Source organism: Lethenteron reissneri, chromosome 70 (assembly GCF_015708825.2).
Source record: "Lethenteron reissneri isolate LAM-NWPU_2019-01 chromosome 70, ASM1570882v1, whole genome shotgun sequence".
NCBI classification, from domain to species: Eukaryota; Metazoa; Chordata; class Hyperoartia; order Petromyzontiformes; family Petromyzontidae; genus Lethenteron; species Lethenteron reissneri.
In genome coordinates, this window is record NC_083848.1 from 2,056,549 (window position 1) to 2,081,229 (window position 24,681).

Consider the following 24,681-nt stretch of genomic DNA (forward strand, 5'->3'; position numbering starts at 1 on the left):
GATGGTGATGATGATGGTGATGATGGTGGTGATGATGGTGATGATGATGGTGGCGGTGATGATGGTGGTGATGGTGGTGATGGTGGCGGTGATGGTGGTGATGGTGGCGGTGGTGGTCATGGTGGCGGTAGTGATGGTGGTGATGGTGATGATGGTGGCGATGATATCTGCACCGGTCCTGGACCTCCCCTAGGTCAACTCAGCCTGAAATAAGTACCTGGTGCGGTGCGTAGTAAACATCGCCACTGGGGAGACAAAGGCGGTCGGGCGTGGTGCTGGCCACCCACCCCCTCGTGTGCCGTGCCGGCCTTCATAGGTGCTGCTCGCTAACAGCACTTGCCCCTACAGTCTGTTAAGGATCTTTGTCTTTGGTGATGATGGTGGTGGTGATGGTGGCGGCGGTGATGATGGTGGTGGCGATGGTGGAAGTGATGATAGACTAATACTGCCCATAGACTAACACTGCCCATAGACTAACATTGCCCATAGACTAACACCGCCCATAGACTAACATTGCCCATAGACTAACACTGCCCATATACTAACACTCCCCATAGACTCACATTGCCCACAGACTAACATTGCCCATAGACTAACACTGCCAATAGACTAACACTGCCCATAGACTAACATTGCCAATAGACTAACACTGCCCATAGACTTAACATTGCCAATAGACTAACACTGCCCATAGACTAACATTGCCCATAAACTAACACTGCCCATAGACTAACATTGCCCAAAGACTAACACTGCCCATAGACTAACACTGCCCATAGACTAACATTGCCAATAGACTAACACTGCCCATAGACTAACATTGCCAATAGACTAACACTGCCCATAGACTAACATTGCCAATAGACTAACATTGCCAATAGACTAACACTGCCCATAGACTAACATTGCCAATAGACTAACACTGCCCATAGACTAACATTTCCAATAGACTAACATTGCCCATAGACTAACACTGCCCATAGACTAACACTCCCCATAGACTAATATTGCCCATAGACTCACATTGCCCACAGACTAACATTGCCCATAGACTCACATTGCCCATAGACTCACATTGCCCATAGACTAATATTGCCCATAGACTAGCATTGCCCATGGTCTAACACTGCCCATAGACTAACACTGCCCATAGACTAATGACCTCGCCTGGTCTACAGGAGATCGTGGGTTCGATCCCGACCCTGACGACGCCTGCTGCTGTATATTTAGAGTCTGCGTGTCTCTCTCTCATCATCATCACAGTGGCTAGGAGATGTTGACTACCTCGCCTGGTACGCAGGAGGTCGTGGGTTCGACCCCGTATATTCCAAATATACAGGCTGCTGCTGTATATTTGGAATCTGCGTGTCTCTCTCTCTCCCTCTGGTGGTCACTCTGTGGATTTTCCGCCACCATCAATACGAGAATCAACATCACGCGCTAAGAGTGTTTGACTAGTGCTCATACAATTCCACACGGCGATGACGACGACGATGATGATGAGAAGTCACCGCTTGCTTCAGCTGCTATCATTGGGGATAGCAGCCCAACGTCCCTTCTGCCACTGCTATTCAGTGGCCTAAGAAAACATGTTTCGCTCCGGATGACCGCTGCAAAGTATGATCTTGTGTTTTGATTTAGTGTGCTGATCTTTAAAGGTGCATTTAAAAAATCCTAATTTTGGAGCTTTCGTGACTGCAGGAATTATTCTTTGGTTCTTTCGGTTAAGTCACGTCTAAAGAAAAAATAATAAATTAAAATAATAGCATATTACGACGTTTCGATTGCAACACAAGCAATCATCATCAGGCATAAAAGAAATAGCAACAAAAATCTAGAGTATTCTAGTTAGATTTTTGTTGCTATTTATTTTATGCCTGATGATGCTTGCTTGTGTTGCAATCGAAACGTCGTAATATGCTATTATTTTAATTTATTATTTCATCTTTAGACGTGACTTAACCGAAAGAACCAAAGAATACATTTAAAAAATGTTGATACTCCTACTGATACTGTTGTGGTGTGACTCATGCAGCCAGCTATGGCTACAGGGTTGTATTGGTACATGTTGTTTATGTCGTTTATTGTGAAATTTCGGTCACAGTTCCTATGATCACTGTTTCATTGCTTTTATGGCTTTATTTTGGTGATTTCGAAAAACTTTTTGGGGTTCTGGCCATGCTTTGTTTGTTGTAGTACGGAGTTAGACTGATGGCTTTAATCTAAGTTGTCTTGTGGTTGTTGTTGTTGTTGTTGTTTTACTTGCATCCCACTGGGATTTTTGCACACAGCGTTGGTGTACGGTGCTTTTTCTCGTTGAAGATTTTTTTGCTGTTTTTTCCTGGATTTTTCTTTTTGCACGTAGCCACTTTAAGATGTTTTCTTGTTCACGTTTTTTGTTTTTTGTTCGTTGCGGTTGCACCCGATTCAAGAGCCGAATGGCTCACAGTGCTATACCTAATACATGAAACTGAAAAACTGAAACTGAGATCCAGAGATCATTAGACCCATAGAGATCCATACTCACAAAGACCCAGAGACCCACAGAGACCCATAGAATCTCACAGAGACCCAATAAACTAAAACTCTACTGTAGATTTATTTTGATTAGTGTACAAGTAAAGGTGCCCCACTAAGCTACTATATGGCAACTCATCATAGTCATCATCATCATCATCACGAGGAGTTGAAGAGCGGTGGCGAATTTCTCTATAACGCGTACTTCTAAATGTGGAAACACCAGAGGAGTTGGATAACAAGTAAACCCGTAAAAACAAAGTTTTTCACTATAAATCCTTTATATGCGTGGCGGCTAGAGTCCTCTCGTCCTCTGGCTTGAGATGGCTGCCACCTATGGGTCAGATGATTGTCTGCCAGCATTAAACAATTGGTAATTAAATATTTAATTAGTTTTCCCTAAACAGTGTAAAAATTTTCACGAAAATTATTTGTCACACACAACGAGTCTGTGTGGAAAATGTCAGCTCGATTGGATCACGGGAAGTGGGTTAAAAAACGACTGAAAGATTTGCACGGTCCTAAGCAAGCAAGCACGCAAGCAAGCGAACTTAATATAAAGGATTTCAAAAATCCACACAACCACAGGGAATGCGTGCGAATTAGCAGACATTGGGGCAAGCATCGTCAGATAATTGTCACCGGTGTTGTTGGCCGTGAGCGGGAATCGAACTCGGGTCGCCAGGTTCATAGCGCAGAGTAGCGCTAACAACTACACTACCCCTCCCCACACACGCGCACACACGCGCACACACGCGCACACACGCGCACACACGCGCACACACGCGCACACACGCGCACACATAAACATAAACACACTCGCGCGCACACACACATACATACACGCACACACGTATACACACACACATGTACACGCACACACACATGTACACGCACACACGTATACACACACACATGTACACGCACACACACGCGCGAACAAAGACAAAGATCCCCCATATAGCCTTAACAGACTGTAGGGGCAAGTGCTGTTAGCGAGCACCTATGAAGGCCGGCACGGTACACGAGGGGGTGGGTGGCCAACACCACGCCCGACCGCCTTTGTCTCCCCAGTGGCGATGTTTACACACCGCACCAGGTACTCATTTAAGGCTGAGTCGACCTAGGGGAGGCCCAGGACCGGTTCAGATAATCGTCACTGGTGTTAGCCGTGAGCGGGAATCGAACCCGGGTCGCCAGGTTCATAGCGCAGCGCGCTAACCGCTGCACCACCGCTCCCCACACAGGCGCGAACACACACACGTACACACACACACGCGTACACACACGTACACACACTCACACACACGTACATTTAGTCAAACGAGCTGGTCATCATCGCTAAAGCCCAAGTTAATGGGTCACCAAGACGGGTTAATGGTAAACCGTGGCGCTTACGCCCAGACTCAGCTCTGTCAACAAATACCCTACCAGGGGTAGTCATCATCACCACCATCACCACCACCATCCTCATTATCCGTCCCGGGAAGATCTCATCTCATCAACACGAATGGTTAACGTTGAGTGCCTACATCCGTAGCGAGATGACACAAACACACACATTGACTATGCACACGTAGCCACCGCTAGCAATGATTAATGCCAATGCAACCTAAGGAATGTTTATTTTTTTAAACGAAACTGTGGGGTTTTTTTTCATTGTACAACCCCTAACCACTACCCCTATCACTACCCCTATAACTACCCCTACCACTACCCCTATCACTACCCCTATAACTACCCCTACCACTACCCCTATCACTACCCCTATAACTACCCCTACCACTACCAGAACCCCTATCAATACCCATATTACTACCCCTACCACTACCAGTACCCATATCAATACCCCTATCACTACCCCTATCAATACCTCTATCAATACCCCTATCACTACCCCTATCACCTACCCCTATCACTACCCCTATCACTACAACTATCACTACACATATCAATACCCCTATCACTACCCCTATCACTACCCCTAGCACTACTCCTATCACTACCCCTATCACTACCCATATCACTACCCCTATCAATACCCCTAGCAATATCCCTATCACTACCCCTATCATTACCCCTATCAATACCCCTAGCACTACTCCTATCACTGCCCCTAACACTACCCCTATCACTACACCTATCACTACACCTATCAATACCCCTATCAATACCCCTATCAATACCCCTATCAATACCCCTATCAATACCCCTCGCACTACTCCTATCACTACCCCTATCACTGCTCCTACTGCTACACCTATCACTACCCCTATCACTACCCATATCACTGCCCCTACCACTATCCCTATCACTCCCGTCAATTCTGGCATCACCACCACCCTCACCACCACCACCATCACCACCACCACCACTTTTATTAGTAGTAACGACCCCAGCACGCTTTATTTTCTCAGCCGCTATCGCCTCGTGTACTCGTTTATAATCAGCTATAAATCACCTTTGAATAAAGGCTCTGCTATATAAATTTAGAAAAGATAATCATTAACTAAGATCCAGGACAAATAACGATAATGGCCGTGTCAGAGTCACTGGGTGTCTATGTGTCTCTGCGTCAGTCTCCGTGTGAGTCTATGGGTCTCTGTGTGAGTCTATGGGTCTCTGTGTGAGTCTCTGTGTGAGTCTATGGGTTATTGTGTGAGTCTATGGGTCTCTGTGTGAGTCTCTGTGTGAGTCTATGGGTCTCTGTGTGAGTCTATGGGTCTCTGTGTGAGTCTCTGTGTGAGTCTATGGGTTATTGTGTGAGTCTATGGGTCTCTGTGTGAGTCTCTGTGTGAGTCTATGGGTCTCTGTGTGAGTCTCTGTGTGAGTCTATGGGTATTTGTGTGAGTCTATGGGTCTCTGTGTGAGTCTCTGTGTGAGTCTATGGGTCTCTGTGTGAGGCTCTGTGTGAGTCCATGGATCTCTGTGTGAGTCTCTGTGTGAGTCAATGGGTCTCTGTGTGAGTCTATGGGTCTCTGTTTGAGTCTATGGGTCTCTGTGTGAGTTTATGGGTCTCTGTGTGAGTCTACGGGTCTCCGAGTGAGTCTATGGGTCTCTGTGTGAGTCTATGGGTCTCTGTGTGAGTCTCTGTGTGAGTGTCTGGGTCTCTGTGTGAGTCTCTGTGTGAGTCTATGGGTCTCTGTGTGAGTCTATGGGTCTCTGTGTGAGTATCTGTGTGAGTCTATGTGTCTCTGCGTGAGTCTCCGTGTGAGTCTATGGGTCTCTGTGTGGGTCTATGTGTGAGTCTCTGTGTGAGTCTATGGGTATTTGTGTGAGTCTATGGGTCTCTGTGTGAGGCTCTGTGTGAGTCCATGGATCTCTGTGTGAGTCTCTGTGTGAGTCTGTGGGTCTCTGTGTGAGTCAATGGGTCTCTGTGTGAGTCTATGGGTCTCTGTTTGAGTCTATGGGTCTCTGTGTGAGTCTATGTGTCTCCGAGTGAGTCTATAGGTCTCTGTGTGGGTCTATGGGTCTCTGTGTGAGTCTACGGGTCTCCGAGTGAGTCTATGGGTCTCTGTGTGGGTCTATGGGTCTCTGTGTGAGTCTATGGGTCTCTGTGTGAGTCTCTGTGTGAGTGTCTGGGTCTCTGTGTGAGTCTCTGTGTGAGTCTATGGGTCTCTGTGTGAGTCTATGGGTCTCTGTGTGAGTATCTGTGTGAGTGTCTGGGTCTCTATGTGAGTCTCTGTGTGAGTCTATGGGTCTCTGTGTGAGTCTATGGGTCTCTGTGTGAGTCTCTGTGTGAGTGTCTGGGTCTCTGTGTGAGTCTCTGTGTGAGTCTATGGGTCTCTGTGCGTGTCTATGGGTCTCTGTGCGAGTCTCTGTGTGAGTGTCTGGGTCTCTGTGTGAGTCTCTGTGTGAGTCTATGGGTCTCTGTGTGAGTCTATGGGTCTCTGTGTGAGTATCTGTGTGAGTGTCTGGGTCTCTATGTGAGTCTCTGTGTGAGTCTATGGGTCTCTGTGTGAGTCTATGGGTCTCTGTGTGAATCTCTGTGTGAGTGTCTGGGTCTCTGTGTGAGTCTCTGTGTGAGTCTATGGGTCTCTGTGTGAGTCTATGGGTATCTGTGTGAGTCTCTGTGTGAGTGTCTGGGTCTCTGTGTGAGTCTCTATGTGAGTCTATGAGTCTCTGTGTGAGTCTATGGGTCTCTGTGCGAGTCTCTGTGTGAGTGTCTGGGTCTCTGTGTGAGTCTCTATGTGAGTCTATGGGTCTCTGCGTGAGTCTCCGGGTCTCCGAGTGAATGAATTGAGGCGGGGGGGGGGGGGCGGCGGTGACGTCACCGCGGTATTTCCACCCGGTGAGGTAATTAACCTGTTGACGTCACGCACTAACGGGCCCCTCTCAGCCAATAAGCGCGCGGGCAGCCCGGAGGTATTTAAAGAGGGCACCTATGGAATGTTGGGCTCAGTTGCAAGTCGAGTTGGCGAGTGATTGGTCACCGTTACAGGCTTTCACGTAGCACTCGCAGATTGTGCCACCAACACCGCTGCTGGTATTCGCATTGCCACAGCATCTTTCAGCGCGTGTCAACGATCGCAGTCGGATCTCACAGTCATTCGCCACGGAGCGATTTTGATTCGGCGTTCGGGCATCTGCAATAGATTTCGATCGGGAGGCGAATCGGATCATCTCTCATTATGCGCTATTTTTTTTTGTTCAGCTGGACTTGAAACGGAGGGGGCGGGGAACGTTTGGGCAGCCGGTTGGTAGGTAGGTGAGTTCATAGGTAGGTTGGTAAGTAGGTAGGTTTAAGTGTAGGCGCTTTCTAAGGTCCACTCGTTCGCGAATTAATCCAGTGAATAATCACCGCCACGGGGGAGACAAAGGCGGCCGGGTCGTGCCTGGTGGTTTGCTTCCCGCCCACCCATCCGACTCTCTCCCGTTTGTGCCACGGTACCAGCGCCTTCATAGGTGCTGCTGCTGCTGCTGCCACTCGCTACTCACAGCCACTTGCCCCGACAGTCTGTTAGAGGCTACACGGGGGAGCTTTGTCTGTGTATAGGCGCTGCTGCTACTCGCTAGTAACAGCACTTGCCCCGACAGCCTGTTAGAGGCTACACGGGGGATCTTTGTCTGTATATAAGCGGTGCTACTCGCTACTCACTGCCACTTGCCCCGACAGTGTGTTAGAGGCTACACGGGGGATCTTTTTCTGTGTATGGGCGCTGCTGCTACTCGCTAGTAACAGCCACTTGCCCCGACAGCCTGTTAGAGGCTACACGGGGGATCTTTGTCTGTGTATAGGCGCTGCTGCTACTCGCTAGTAACAGCACTTGCCCCGACAGCCTGTTAGAGGCTACACGGGGGATCTTTGTCTGTATATAGGCGCTGCTGCTACTCGCTACTCACTGCCACTTGCCCCGAAAGTGTGTTAGAGGCTACACGGGGGATCTTTGTCTGTGTATGGGCGCTGCTGCTACTCGCTAGTAACAGCACTTGCCCCGACAGCCTGTTAGAGGCTACACGGGGGACCTTTGTCTGTGTATGGGCGCTGCTGCTACTCGCTAGTAACAGCACTTGCCCCGACAGTCTGTTAGAGGCTACACGGGGGAGCTTTGTCTGTGTATAGGCGCTGCTGCTACCCGCTAGTAACAGCACTTGCCCCGACAGCCTGTTAGAGGCTACACGGGGGATCTTTGTCTGTATATAGGCGCTGCTGCTACTCGCTACTCACTGCCACTTGCCCCGACAGTGTGTTAGAGGCTACACGGGGGATCTTTGTCTGTGTATAGGCGCTGCTGCTACTCGCTACTCACTGCCACTTGCCCCAGCAGTCTGCTAGAGGCTACACGGGGGATCTTTGTCTGTGTATGGGCGCTGCTGCTACTCGCTAGTAACAGCACTTGCCCCGACAGTCTGTTAGAGGCTACACGGGGGATCTTTGTCTGTGTATGGGCGCTGCTGCTACTCGCTACTCACAGCCACTTGCCCCAACAGTCTGTTAGAGGCTACACGGGGGACCTTTGTCTGTGTATAGGCGCTGCTGCTACTCGCTAGTAACAGCACTTGCCCCGACAGTCTGTTAGAGGCTACACGGGGATCTTTGTCTGTGTATGGGCGCTGCTGCTACTCACTAGTAACAGCACTTGCCCCGACAGTCTGTTAGAGGCTACACGGGGATCTTTGTCTGTGTATGGGCGCTGCTGCTACTCGCTAGTAACAGCACTTGCCCCAGCAGTCTGTTAGAGGCTACACGGGGGATCTTTGTCTGTGTATAGGCGCTGCTGATACGCGCTACTCGCAGCTACTTGCCCCGACAGCCTGTTAGAGGCTACTCGGGGGACCTTTGTCTTTCTAGTGATCGTTATCGGCAGGTAGGAGGCGCGGATGATATTTTTCCCGAGCCTCTGAAACTTTTATCGTTAAGAGTCGCTCACTGAACAGCGAGCGGTCGTGTTTAACTCACACGCGTGAACAGACACATATAGATAAACGCAACTCTATATTAACGTGAATACGATGGGGAAAAAATCTAAAGATCTCAACGGAGTCGGTGGCGACAACTTGGCCTACGTCCAAGATGAAGAGAAAGGAAAGGTAAGAGGCGTCGCTCCTTTATTCAACCATCCGATGGCCACGTTGAGATTGGCTATCTGTACAACGTAGTGATCCTTTATTTAACCATCTGATAGCCTGTTGAGATTCGCTATCTGTACAACGTAGTGATTGGTTTCTCTATATTTAACCATCTGATAGCCTGTTGAGATTCGCTATCTGTAAACCATATCGATTGGTGTTCCTGTATTTAACCATCCGATGGCCCCGTTGAGATTGGCTATCTATACGCCGTAGTGATCCTTTATTAAACCATCCATGGCCCCGTTGAGATTCGCTATCTACACACCGTAGTGATTGGTTTCTCTATATTTAACCATCTGATAGCCTGTTGAGATTCGCTATCTGTACACCATATCGATTGGTGTTCCTGTATTTAACCATCCGATAGCCCGTTGAGATTGGCTATCTATACCCCGTGGTTATCCTTTATTCAACCGTCCGTGGCCATGTTGAGATTCGCTATCTACCACCGTAGTGATTGGTGTTCCTGTATTTAACCATCCGATAGCCTGTTGAGATTCGCTATCTGTACACCATATCGATTGGTGTTCCTGTATTTAACCATCCGATAGCCCGTTGAGATTCGCTATCTATACACCATATCGATTGGTGTTCCTGTATTTAACCATCCGATAGCCTGTTGAGATTCGCTATCTACACACCGTAGTGATCCTTTATTCAACCATCCGATGGCCACGTTGAGATTCGTTACCTACCACCGTAGTGATTGGTTTCTCTATATTTAACCATCTGATAGCCTGTTGAGATTCGCTATCTGTACACCATATCGATTGGTGTTCCTGTATTTAACCATCCGATAGCCCGTTGAGATTGGCTATCTATACCCCGTAGTGATCCTTTATTTAACCATCCGTGGCCACGTTGAGATTCGCTATGTACCACCGTAGTGATTGGTGTTCCTGTATTTAACCATCCGATAGCCTGTTGAGATTCGCTATCTGTACACCATATCGATCGGTGTTCCTGTATTTAACCATCCGATAGCCTGTTGAGATTCGCTATCTGCATACCGTAGTGATCCTTTATTCAACCATCCGATGGCCCCGTTGAGATTGGCTATCTATACCCCGTAGTGATCCTTTATTTAACCATCCGATGGCCCCGTTGAGATTCGCTATCTACACGCCGTAGTGATCCTTTATTCAACCATCTGATAGCCTGTTGAGATTCGCTATCTACACGCCGTAGTGATCCTTTATCCAACCATCCGATTGCCACGTTGAGATTCGTTATCTACCACCGTAGTGATTGGTTTCTCTATATTTAACCATCTGATAGCCTGTTGAGATTCGCTATCTGTACACCATATCGATTGGTGTTCCTGTATTTAACCATCCGATAGCCTGTTGAGATTCGCTATCTGCATACCGTAGTGATCCTTTATTCAACCATCCGATGGCCCCGTTGAGATTGGCTATCTATACAACGTAGTGATCCTTTATTTAACCATCCGATGGCCCCATTGAGATTCGCTATCTACACGCCGTAGTGATCCTTTATTTAACCATCCGATGGCCCCGTTGAGATTGGCTATCTATCACCATAGTGATCCTTTATTCAACCATCCGATGGCCCCGTTGAGATTGGCTATCTATCACCGTAGTGATTGGTTTGCCTGTATTTAACCATCTGATAGCCTGTTGAGATTCGCTATCTTTACACCATATCGATTGGTGTTCCTGTATTTAACCATCTAATAGCCTGTTGAGATTCGCTATCTACACACTATATCGATTGGTGTTCCTGTATTTAACCATCTAATAGCCTGTTGAGATTCGCTATCTACACACCATATCGATTGGTGTCCCTGTATTTATATAGCCCCATTGAGATTCGCTATCTATACACCATATCGATTGGTGTTCCTGTATTTAACCATCTGATAGCCTGTTGAGATTCGCTATCTATACACCATATCGATTGGTGTCCCTGTATTTAACAATCTAATAGCCCCATTGAGATTCGCTATCTATACACCATATTGATTGGTGTCCCTGTATTTAACAATCTGATAGCCTGTTGAGATTCGCTATCTATTCACCATATCGATTGGTGTCCCTGTATGTAACAATCTGATAGCCCTATTCAGATTCGCTATTTATTCACCGTACTGATAGGCGTCTTTCAAAGTAAGGCGGCATTGCCCGAAATATATACACACACGTATACATAATTATATATTTTATCATATAATGTATAACTATTTATATATTACATATGTAATGTATATAAAATGTACAGCTATAATTTGTTATTGAAATAACAGATGCTGACAAATTTGTCTTCGACCATGTGGACAAATCGCGTGCGCATATCAACAACAAATGCCACCACTCCCGTCGGTTCGTTCGTTCATTCCTCCATTCATTCTTCTGTTCGTTCATTCGTTTATGCATTCGTCCATCCGTTCATTCTTTCATCCGTTCGTCTGTTCATTCGTTCATTCATTCGTCCATCCGTTCATTCTTTCATCCGTTCGTCTGTTCATTCGTTCATTCATTTGTCCATCCGTTCATTCTTTCATCCGTTCGTCTGTTAATTCGTCCATCCGTTCATTCTTTCATCCGTTCGTCCGTTCATTCTTTCATTCGTCCGTCCGTTCATTCGTTTGTCCGTCCGTCCGTCCGTCCATTCATTCAACCGTTCACCCGTCCGTCCCTTCCTTCTTCCGTTCATTCACCCGTCCATGCGTCCGTCCCTTCCTTCCTCCGTTCATTCACCCGTCCATTCATTCGTCCGTCCGTCTGTTCATTCGTCCTCCTCTTCCACCACCCCGCCCGCCCGCCCTTCCAGGCCTCCGGGGCGACATCCCAGGTCGCTTCCGATGCCCCGGACGCACTGCCGGATCGCGGGACGTGGAACTCCAAGGCGGAGTACCTCCTCTCCATGGTGGGGTACGCGGTGGGGCTGGGCAATGTGTGGCGCTTCCCCTACCTGGCCTACAAGAACGGAGGAGGTGATCGATGCACCGCGAATCGTCGGTCCACCTCCACACGCCGCCGGCGGGCACACGTACAGACATGCACGCTCGCGCGTACCCACACACGTACAGACCGGCTGTACCCCTCCTACTGTGCCAGGCTAGGTGCAGGAGGTCTCGGGACAGACCCAGAAGGTGCCATGGGTTGACTACTGTGCCAGGCTAGGTGCAGGAGTGTCACGGGACAGACCCAGCACGTGCCATGGGTTAACTACTGTGCCAGGCTAGGTGCAGGAGGTCACGGGACAGACCCAGCAGGTGCCATGGGTTAACTACTGTGCCAGGCTAGGTGCAGGAGGTCACGAGACAGACCCAGCAGGTGCCATGGATCGACTGACTGAGATGACCACTGGTAGATGCACCACCAGCTGTACCCCCCTACTGTGCCAGGCTCGGTGCAGGAGGTCTCGGGACAGACCCAGCAGGTGCCATGGGTTGACCGACTGAGATGACCGGTAGATGCACCACCAGCTGTACCCCCCTACTGTGCCAGGCTAGGTGCAGAAGGTCTCGTGACAGACCCAGCAGGTGCCATGGGTTAACTAATGTGCCAGGCTAGGTGCAAGAGGTCTCGGGACAGACCCAGCAGGTACCGTGGGTCGGCTGACTGAGAGGATCGGTAGATGCACCACCAGCTGTTACCCCCCTACTGTGCCAACTTGCCGTATTTTATCCGCCCCGGGCGCTCCGCTCGTTGTTGTGAGAGTGTCGCTCCTTTGCCCTCCGTCGTTGTTGAGGGAGGGCGACTGCCTCCGACGGCCCAGCAGAAGCAGCAGGGTCCTACGCGAGCCTCCTCCAAAGGTCGCAACCGGGTACACGATACACGTACCCTACCCGATACCCGGCTACCCGTACCCGGCCGGGTACGGGTACCCATTTGCGACCTTGGTGCGGCCGGGTACGGGTACGGGTAGGCCGTGAGTCACTGGTGAGTAACCGTTTGTCACTCATTTCGGGTAGGGTACGGGTACGGGTAGGCCGTGAGTCACTGGTGAGTAACCGTTTGTCACTCATTTCGGGTAGGGTACGGGTACGGGTAGGCCGTGAGTCACTGGTGAGTAACCGTTTGTCACTCATTTCGGGTAGGGTACGGGTACGGGTACCCATTTGCGACCCTGGTGCGGCCGGGTACGGGTAAGGAATCAAAACCCGTTTGCGACCTCTGGCCTCCTCCACAGACGCACACACACAGAGATCACCAAACACTCCAACCCCAGAGACTCCCCCGTGAAGTAATCGCATACTTGAGGCGAGATAGAGAAGGAGGAAGAGACACGTCACGCAGCAAACATCAACATTTTCTTCCCAATGACTGATGGAAGCGTACGTCACACAAACACCGGCTTACGTCTCGTGGACCAGCAGGTGTAGGCAGCGACGACACAGACACGCAGACACACACGCAGACACACACACAGACACGCACACGCACGCACACACACAGAGACAAGCACACAGAGACACGCACACAGAGACACGCACACAGAGACCAGCACACACACAGACACGCACACACACAAACACACGCACAGACACGCACACACACACACAGACACACAGACACGCAGACACACAGACACGCAGACACACACAGACACACACAGACACGCAGACACACACACAGACAGACACACAAACACAGACACACACAGACACGCAGACACACAGCCACACAGACACACACAGACACGCAGACACACACACACAGACATACACATACACACACAGACACACAGACACACAGCAACACAGACAAACACAGACACGCAGACACACACACACAGACATACACATACACACACAGACACGCAGACACACAGACACGCAGACACACAGACACACACACACCGACCCACACACACCGACACACACACCGACACACACACAGAAACAAAGCCACAAGCACTGTCTGTAATTTTTTTTATTGGATTTTTCTCACATCGAGTGGACCCCACTCAAGCGGGTCACCCCGCTCTGCCGACTGCACCGTTTAAGCTCGACGCCGAACGAGACTTGACGCTTCGAGTGGCACCCCTCCACAGCGTCACGTGGCCACGTGAAGTGTTAAAGGTTTACTGGTGGTACGTCAATGGGAGACAGCATCCTTTGAAAGTTGAAATGAACAAGTGGGTGCAAGGGTTTTTGTTTTTTGTTGTTTGCCTTGAAACGTTCGTGACTGCGGGCATTCGTGTGCTTGGTTCTTTTAGGTGAAGTCACGTGGATAGAAAATAAAAATAATTTTAAAAATACAATTAAATCAAAAGTAAACAATAAAACAGTGTACAAATATTAATTGAAATAATGAAAGCAAAAAAAAAAACACTGTGTGTTTTTTGCTTTAATTATTTTCAATTTTTATTTTTTATTTTTTAATTATATTTTTTTATTTTTTTTATCTGCTTAACTTTACCACGCACAAGGGGTGTAAAGCCCCCTTCAGAGGTTAGTGGCGATGCAGTAGCGCTTTTTTTCCCGAAGCCACCCACTGACTTATCACAAATGATAGCTCAGTGGCTGATTTCATCATCGTCGTCGTCGTAATGTAAAGCTGCAGGAAAATGGGTGAGTGAGTGGGCGAGTGTGTCGCTGGGTGAGTGGGTGAAGGAGTGAGTGGGTGGGTGGGTGAGTTAAGGGGTGGGTGGGTGAGTGGGTGAGTGGGTGGGTGGGTGGGTGAGTTAGTGGGTGGGTGGGTGAGTGAGTGAGTGTGTGAGTGAGTGAGTGGGTGGTGAGTGAGAGAGAGAGTGAGTGTGTGAATGAGTGGTGGGTGAGTGGGAGAGTGAATGAGTGGGTGGATGGGTGAGTGAGTGGGCGAGTGTGTCGCTGGGTGAGTGGGTGAAGGAGTGAGTGAGTGGGTGGGTGAGTGGATGGGTGGGTGGGTGAGTTAGTGGGTGGGTGGGTGGTTGAGTGAGTGAGTGAGTGTGTGAGTGAGTGGGTGGGTGAGTGAGTGGGTGGGGGTGAGTGAGTGAGAGAGAGAGTGAGTGTGTGAGTGAGTGGTGGGTGAGTGGGTGGGTGGGAGAGTGAGTGAGTGGGTGGATGGGAGAGTGAGTGAGTGGGTGGATGGGTGAGTGAGTGGGCGAGTGTGTCGCTGGGTGAGTGGGTGAAGGAGTGAGTGAGTGGGTGGGTGAGTTAAGGGGTGGGTGGGTGAGTGGGTGGGTGGGTGAGTTAGTGGGTGAGCGAGTGAGTGAGTGAGTGAGTGAGTGAGTGGGTGGGTGGGTGAGTGAGTGAGTGTGTGAGTGAGTGGGTGGGTGAGTGAGTGGGTGGGTGATTGAGTGAGTGTGTGAGTGAGTGGTGGGTGGGTGGGAGAGTGAGTGAGTGGGTGGGTGAGTTAGTGGGTGGGTGGGTGAGTGAGTGAGTGAGTGTGTGAGTGAGTGGGTGGGTGGGTGGGTGGGTGAGTGAGTGAGTGTGTGTGAGTGAGTGGTGGGTGAGTGGGTGGGTGGATGGGAGAGTGAGTGGGCGAGTGTGTCGCTGGGTGAGTGGGTGAAGGAGTGAGTAGGTGGGTGGGTGAGTTAGTGGGTGGGTGGGTGAGTGGGTGGGTGGGTGAGTTAGTGGGTGGGTGGGTGAGTGAGTGAGTGGGTGGGTGAGTGAGTGAGTGAGTGTGTGAGTGAGTGGGTGGGTGAGTGGGTGGGTGGAGGGTGATTGAGTGAGTGTGTGAGTGAGTGGTGGGTGGGTGGGAGAGTGAGTGAGTGAGCGAGTGTGTCGCTGGGTGAGTGGGTGAAGGAGTGAGTAGGTGGGTGGGTGAGTTAGTGGGTAAGTGGGTGAGTGGGTGGATGGGTGAGCGGGTGAGTGAGCAAGTGGGCGGTTGAGTGAGTAAACATGCCCTAAGCCACAGAACCTTGACCTATCTAATAACACGACATCTGCCACTATGGAGACAAAGGCGGACGGGTGTGGTATTGATTGGCCACTCTCACGACCGCACATCGCTCCACACCTGCTTGCTGCTCGCTAATGACGCCGTCCATAAATGACGTCACGCGAAATTTTGACCCTCCCCCCCCCCCCCCCGTCGTCACAAAAAGTCAGACCCCCCCTCAAATATGACGTCACGAAGCTCTGCCACCTCCCCCCCCCCCCCAAAAAAAAACATATTTCTATTTTGAAAATTAAACATGCTTCAATTCGCTTGAAACCAGGGGCGGTTTCTTCATTAGGGCGATTGGGCGACGCACCACCAATGTCATTCAACCACAGAGTCACGCTAGCCGTCACTGTGCCTCTGGATATAGTCCAATCAGCGTCATGTCACGTTCTGTGGAGTACCGCCTCTTTTTGGGCGATTTCACTCCGGCTGAGAATCGCCCAGAGTGGTCCCATAGACTTACATTCAAAGATGTTTTTTTTCGACCGGGGGGCGCTGCAATGCATTCTCTATGGCTTCCGGGAGGGCTCGCACTAACGTGTTTACGTCATCATACGTAAGCACGTTTCATCCAACAATATAATTTGTCGCCACCTAGTGGAATCTTAAATAAAATAAACTTTAGTGGTTTGTTTTAATAGTGAGTATAGAAACAAACAAGATGTATTGTAAGAGTCACTTTATTTTTCATTAATATTAAAGAAGTGAAGTTGCCTTTACATGCTTAAGCTGTTAATTTATCCATTGCATGGGTGGACCTTATCCTTATCAATCATTCAGACATTTGCCCCCCCTGAGAGATTTTGCAGGAGCCGCCACTGCTTGAAACTATTGTCGTTGTAGTGCGTATTTAATGTGGCGCAGCACTCTGATGTTGTAGGAGTGTTGTTATAACAATTAGTGTTGTTATAACAATTCTATATTTATTTAGAGTTGCGCATTTTGATGTGACGTCACATTTCTCAACCCCCCCCCCCCCCCTCATCACAAATGTCTGACCCCACCCCTCCCCCCTAGGTGCGTGACGTCATTTATGGACGGCCCCATGTGTCCCGAGTTGATGATTGAACTCCGGGCAGTTTGAGAGGCGTCATTAAAAAAAAAAAATTATAAATATATTTACGATGTTTTATTGAGCTCTCGTAAAACGCTGCCGAGTTTAAGTCGGTCCACATTTTACTGCGCCGGTCACCTATATTGGAACGTCTCTCTCTCTCTCCCCGTGGTGAGATGTTAACTACCTCGCCTGGTATACAGGAGGTCGTGGGTTCGACCTCGACCCTGACGATGCCTGCTGTACATTTGGAGTTTGCGTGTCTCTCCCCGTGGTGAGATGTTGACTACCTCGCCTGGTGTACAGGAGGTCGTGGGTTCGATCCCGACCCTGACGCCTGCTGTATATTTGGAGTTTGCGTGTCTCTCTCTGATGAGATGTTAACTACCTCGCCTGGTATACAGGAGGTCGTGGGTTCAATCCCGACCCTAACGCTAGCTGTATATTTGGAGTTTGCGTGTCTCTCTCTCCCCATGGTGAGATGTTAACTGCCTCGCCTGGTGTACAGGAGGTCGTGGGTTCGACCTCGACCCTGACGATGGCTGCTGTACATTTGGAGTTTGCGTGTCTCTCTCTGATGAGATGTTAACTACCTCGCCTGGTGTACAGGAGGTCGTGTGTTCAATCCCGACCCTGACGATGCCTGCTGCTGTATATTTGGAGTTTGTGTGTCTCTCCCCGTGGTGAGATGTTGACTACCTTGCCTGGTGTACAGGAGGTCGTGGGTTCAATCCCGACCCTAACGCCTGCTGTACATTTGGAGTTTGCGTGTCTCTCTCTCCCCATGGTGAGATGTTAACTGCCTCGCCTGGTGTACAGGAGGTCGTGGGTTCAATCCCGACCCTAACGCCAGCTGTATATTTCGAGTTTGTGTGTCTCTCTCTCTCCCCGTGGTGAGATGTTAACTGCCTCGCCTGGTATACAGGAGGTCGTGGGTTCGACCTCGACCCTGACGATGCCTGCTGTACATTTGGAGTTTGCATGTCTCTCCCCGTGGTAAGATGTTAACTACCTCGCCTGGTGTACAGGAGGTCGTGGGTTCAATCCCGACCCCGACCCTGACGCCTGTTGTATATTTGGAGTTTGCGTGTCTCTCTCTCCCCGTGGTGAGATGTTGACTACCTTGCCTGGTGTACAGGAGGTCGTGGGTTCAATCCGAACCCTGACGCCTGTTGTATATTTGGAGTTTGCGTGTCTCTCTCTGATGAGATGTTAACTACCTCGCCTGGTATACAGGGGGTCGTGGGTTCGACCTCGACCCTGACGATGCCTGCTGTATATTTGGAGTTTGCGTGTCTCTCTCTCCCCGTGGTGAGATGTTAACTACCTCGCCTGGTGTACAGGAGGTCGTGGGTTCAATCCCGACCCTGACGATGCCTGCTGTACATTTGGAGTTTGCGTGTCTCTCCCCGTGGTGAGATGTTGACTACCTCGCCTGGTATACAGGGGGTCGTGTGTTCAATCCCGACCCTGACGCTTGCTGTATATTTGGAGTTTGCGTGTCTCTCTCTGATGAGATGTTAACTACCTCGCCTGGTATACAGGGGGTCGTGGGTTCGACCTCGACCCTGACGATGCCTGCTGTACATTTGGAGTTTGCGTGTGTCTCCCCGTGGTGAGATGTTGACTACCTCGCCTGGTGTACAGGAGGTCGTGTGTTCAATCCCGACCCTGACGATGCCTGCTGTATATTTGGAGTTTGCGTGTCTCACTCTGATGAGATGTTAACTACCTCGCCTGGTATACAGGGGGTCGTGGGTTCGACCTCGACCCTGACGATGCCTGCTGCTGTATATTTGGAGTTTGTGTGTCTCTCTCTGATGAGATGTTAACTACCTCGCCTGGTATACAGGAGGTCGTGGGATCAATCCCAACCCTGACGCCTGCTGTACATTTGGAGTTTGCGTGTCTCTCTCTCCCCGTGGTGAGATGTTAACTACCTCGCCTGGTGTACAGGAGGTCGTGGGTTCGACCTCGACCCTGACGATGCCTGCTGTACATTTGGAGTTTGCGTGTGTCTCCCCGTGGTGAGATGTTGACTACCTCGCCTGGTATACAGGAGGTCGTGGGTTCGACCTCGACCCTGACGATGCCTGCTGTACATTTGGAGTTTGCGTGTGTCTCCCCGTGGTGAGATGTTGACTACCTCGCCTGGTATACAGGAGGTCGTGGGTTCGACCTCGACCCTGACGATGCCTGCTGTACATTTGGAGTTTGCGTGTCTCTCTCTCCCCGTGGTGAGATGTTGACTACCTCGCCTGGTATACAGGAGGTCGTGGGTTCAATCCCGACCCTAACGCTAGCTGTATATTTGGAGTTTGCGTGTCTCTCTCTCCCCATGGTGAGATGTTAACTGCCTCGCCTGGTGTACAGGAGGTCGTGGGTTCGACCTCGACCCTGACGATGCCTGCTGTACATTTGGAGTTTGCGTGTCTCTCCGCGTGGTGAGATGTTGACTACCTCGCCTGGTGTACAGGAGGTCGTGTATTCAATCCCGACCCTGTGAGTTGGAACAGATGGAGATTAGTCCACACACGGGTGAGCAGGGAGTTAGATGGAACAGATGGAGATTAGTCCACACACTCTGCTGTAGAAGGGAGTGAGAAGGAACAGATGGAGCTTAGTCCACACTCTCTGCTGTAGGAGGGAGTGAGATGGAACAGATGGAGCTTAGTCCACACACTCTGCTGTAGGAGGGAGCGAGATGGAACAGATGGAGATTAGTCCACACACTCTGCTGTAGGAGGGAGTGAGATGGAACAGATGGAGATTAGTCCACACTGCTGTATGAGTGAGATGGAACAGATGGAGATTAGTCCACACACTCTGCTGCAGGAGGGAGTGAGATGGAACAGATGGAGATTAGTCCACTCACACTGCTGTAGGAGGGAGTGAGATTGAACAGATGGAGATTAGTCCACACACTCTGCTGTAGGAGGGAGTGAGATGGAACAGATGGAGATTAGTCCACATACTCTGCTGTAGGAGGGAGTGAGATGGAACAGATGGAGATTAGTCCACACACTCTGCTGTAGGAGGGAGTGAGATGGAACAGATGGAGATTAGTCCACACACTCTGCTGTAGGAGGGAGTGAGATGGAACAGATGGAGATTAGTCCACACACTCTGCTGTAGGAGGGAGTGAGATGGAACAGATGGAGATTAGTCCACACACTCTGCTGTAGGAGGGAGCGAAATGGAACAGATGGAGATTAGTCCACACACGGGAGAGATGGAACAGATGGAGATTAGTCCACATACTCTGGTGTAGGAGGGAGTGAGATGCAACAGATGGAGATTAGTCCACATACTCTGCTGTAGGAGGGAGTGAGATGGAACAGATGGAGATTAGTCCACACACGGGAGAGATGGAACAGATGGAGATTAGTCCACATACTCTGGTGTAGGAGGGAGTGAGATGCAACAGATGGAGATTAGTCCACACACTCTGCTGTAGGAGGGAGTGAGATGGAACAGATGGAGATTAGTCCACACACACTGCTGTAGGAGGGAGTGAGATGGAACAGATGGAGATTAGTCCACACACGGGAGAGATGGAACAGATGGAGATTAGTCCACTCACACTGTTGTAGGAGGGAGTGAGATGGAACAGATAGAGATTAGTCCACTCACACTGCTGTAGGAGGGAGTGAGATGGAACAGATAGAGATTAGTCCACACACGGGAGATATGGAACAGATGGAGATTAGTCCACATACTCTGCTGTAGGAGGGAGTGAGATGGAACAGATGGAGGTTCGGCCCAGGCTCCTGCTGAGGGTTAATGAGTTCACCCCGAAGGTCGCGGTTCAATGAACACGATGTCCCTGAGTGGCGACAAGAATGTGAATGGCCTCATTAGCATGGTGGGGGGAGAGGGGGGGGGGTTGGTGGGGAGAGAGGGAGGGGGTTGGTGGGGAGAGAGGTGGGGGGTGGTTGGTGGGGGGAGAGGGGGGGTTGGTGGGGAGGGAAGGGAGAGGGGGTGGTGGTGGGGAGAGAGGGGGGTTAGTGGGGAGGGTGTGGGGAGGGTGTGGGGGGTTAGTGGGGAGGGTGTGGGGGGTTGGTGGGGAGAGAGGGGGGTTAGTGGGGAGGGTGTGGGGGGTTGGTGGGGGGAGAGGGTGTTTGGGGGTTGGTGGGGAGGGAGGGGGGGTGGTGGGGAGAGAGGGGGGGGGGATGGTGGGGAGAGAGGGGGGTTAGTGGGGAGGGTGTGGGGGGTTAGTGGGGAGGGTGTGGGGGGTTGGTGGGGAGAGAGGGGGGTTAGTGGGGAGGGTGTGGGGGGTTGGTGGGGGGAGAGGGTGTTTGGGGGTTGGTGGGGAGGGAGGGGGGGTGGTGGGGAGAGAGGGGGGGGGATGGTGGGGAGAGAGGGGGGTTAGTGGGGAGGGTGTGGGGGGTTAGTGGGGAGGGTGTGGGGGGTTGGTGGGGAGAGAGGGGGGTTAGTGGGGAGGGTGTGGGGGGTTGGTGGGGGGAGAGGGTGTTTGGGGGTTGGTGGGGAGGGAGGGGGAGTGGTGGGGAGAGAGGGGGGGGATGGTGGGGAGAGAGGGGGGGGGGTTGGTGGGGAGGTGTGGGGGGTTGGTGGGGAGGGAGTGAGTGGGGTTCGTCAAGGCCGGCACACCTCATGCCTCGTAAACGTCCTCGCCTGCTATGCAGGAGGTCGTGGGTTCCATCCTGACCCTCATGATGCCTGCTGCTGTATATTCTGCGTCTCTCTTTCTCTCTCTTCCCGTGACGAGATGTTCACTCCCTCGCCTGGAATTCAGGACATCGTGGGTTCCATCCTGATCCTTATGACGATGCCTGCTGCTATATTCGGAGTCTGCGTCTCTCTCTTTCTTCCCGTGACGAGATGTTCACTCCCTCGCCTGGTATGCAGGACATCGTGGGTTCCATCCTGACCCTTATGATGCCTGCTGCTATATTCGGAAAATCGCTAGCGCTCTCCAGCTCCACGTGATGATGATGATGAGTCGCCACATAGTAGCTCAGTGGGGCGCCTTCACTTGTACAATTATCAAAATAAATCTACAGTAGAGTTTTAGTTTATTGGGTCTCTGTGAGATTCTATGGGTCTCTGTGGGTCTCTGGGTCTCTATGAGTATGGGACTCTGTGAGTATGGGTCTCTATGGGTCTATGGATCTCTGGATTTCAGTTTGAGTTTTTCAGTTTCATCTATTTGGTGAGCCATTCGGCTCTTGAATCGGGTGCAACCGCAACGAACAAAAAACTAAAACATGAAGAAGAAAACATCTTAAAGTGACTATGCGCAAACAGAAAAATCCAGGAAAAAACTGCAAAGTCTTCCAGAAAAAAGCACCAACGCTGTGCAAAAATCCCAGTGGGATGCAAGTTAAACAACAACAACAACCACAAGACAACTTAGATTAAAGCCATCATTCTAACTCCGTACTACAACAAACAAACATGGCCAAACCAAAAAAAGTTTTCGAAATCACCAAAATAAAGCCATAAAAGCAATGTAACAGCACTCATAGGAACTGTGACCGAAATTTCACAATAAACGGCATGAAAAACATGTACCACCAAACCCTCTAGCCATAGCTGACTGCATGAGTCACTCCACAACAGCAGGAGCATCAGTAGGAGTATCAACATTTTTTAAATGCACCTTTAAAGATCAGCACACGAAATCAAAACACAAGATCATACGTTGCAACAGTCAACCGGAACGGATCTATGGGACTCTGAGTATGGGTCTTTTTGGGTCTATGGGTCTCTGTGAGTATGGATCTCCATGGACCTATGGGTCTCTGGATCTATGTGGGTCTATGGGTCTCTATGGGTCTATGAGTCTCTGGATCTATGTGGGTCTATGGGTCTCTATGAGTATGGGTCTGTATGGGTCGATGGGTCTATGGGTCTCTATGGGTCTATGGGTCTCTATGAGTATGCGTCTCTATGGGTCTATGGGTCTCTATGGGTCTATGGGTCTCTGGATCTATGTGGGTCTATAGGTCTCTATGAGTATGGATCTGTATGGTTTTATGAGTCTTTGGATCTATGTGGGTATATGGGTCTCTATGAGTTTGGGTCTCTATGGGTCTCTGGTTATGTGTGTTGTCTATGGGTCTCTATGAGTCTATGAGTCTCTGGATCTATGTGGGTCTATGGGTCTCTATGAGTATGGGTCTCTATTGGTCTCTGGATCTATTTGGGTCTATGGGTCTCTATGAGTATGGGTCTTGATGGGTCTATGGGTCTCTATGAGTATGGGTCTTGATAGGTCTATGGGTCTCTATGAGTATTGGTCTTGATGGGTCTATGGGTCTCTATAAGTATTGGTCTTGATGGGTCTATGGGTCTCTATGAGAATGGGTCTTGATGGGTCTATGGGTCTCTATGAGTATGGGTCTTGATGGGTCTATGGGTCTCTATGAGTATGGGTCTTGATGGGTCTATGGGTCTCTATGAGTATTGGTCCTGATGGGTCTATGGGTCTCTATGAGTATGGGTCTTGATGGGTCTATGGGTCTCTATGAGTATTGGTCTTGATGGGTCTATGGGTCTCTATGAGTATTGGTCTTGATGGGTCTATGGGTCTCTATGAGAATGGGTCTTGATGGGTCTATGGGTCTCTATGAGTATGAGTCTTGATGGGTCTATGGGTCTCTATGAGTATGGGTCTTGATGGGTCTATGGGTTTCTATGAGTATTGGTCTATGAGTATTGGTCTTGATGGGTCTATGGGTCTCTGTGAGTCTGTAGAATCACGCGTTTGGAGTGTTTGGCTGCTACAAGTTACCACGTGATGATGATGATGAAAAGCCGCTACTAGGATCATTTATCAAAAAGTCTATTTCATTTAGTAGAACGTGTTGTCTATATTCATTTAAAGTTATGCATTTTTATGTGACGTCACATTTCTCAAACACTCCCCCCCCCCCCTCGTCACACATCGTCACAAATGTCTGACCCCCCCCCCCCTCCCTCCCTCCCTCCCAGGTACGAGGCCCAACGTGAATGTTTGTTCAGCTAACTGCGCTGACCCCACCGCACTGACCCACCTCTCCTCTCCTCTCCAGGTGCGTTCCTCATCCCCTACACGGTGATGCTCGCCTTCGCGGGCCTGCCGCTCTTCTTCCTCGAGTGCGCCTACGGGCAGTTCGCCAGTATGGGACCCATCACCATCTGGAAGTCGGTGCCCATCGTGAAAGGTTCGCGAGGGTGGTGGCTCAGGGAAAAAGCCGCATCCGACACCAACTTACCACCCACTCACCCACTTACCACCCACCCACTTACCACCCACCCACTCACCCACCCACTTACCACCAACCCACTTACCACCCACCCACTTACCACCCACCCACTTAACACCGACCCACTTACCACCCACCCACCAACTTACCACCCACCCACTCACCCACCCATTTACCACCCACCCACTTACCACCCACCCACCCACCAACTTACCACCCACCCACTCACCCACCCACCCATTTACCACCCACCCACTTACCACCCACCCACTTACCACCCACCCACTTACCACCTACCAACTTACCACCCACCCACTTACCACCCACCCACTTACCACCCACCCACTCACCCACCCACCAACTTACCACCCACCCACTTACCACCCACCCACTTACCACCTACCAACTTACCACCCACCCACTTACCACCCAGCCACTAACCCACTCTCCCACTTACCCACTCACCCACCCACCAACTTACCACCCA

General features: G+C 50.4%; 1 protein-coding gene across 1 annotated transcript in view; it reads left to right on the top strand.

The window, feature by feature from the left end:
* The first annotated feature begins 6,936 nt into the window (after positions 1-6,936).
* The window catches only part of LOC133360899 (sodium- and chloride-dependent neutral and basic amino acid transporter B(0+)-like), a 42,073-nt gene continuing 24,328 nt past the window's right edge, over positions 6,937-24,681 (top strand). Inside the window, exons 1-3 of the mRNA XM_061579775.1 lie at positions 6,937-9,048; positions 11,884-12,046; positions 24,021-24,152. Coding sequence (XP_061435759.1) covers positions 8,971-9,048; positions 11,884-12,046; positions 24,021-24,152 — 373 coding nt within the window. The 5' untranslated portion in view covers positions 6,937-8,970. The remainder of the gene's footprint in view (positions 9,049-11,883; positions 12,047-24,020; positions 24,153-24,681) is intronic.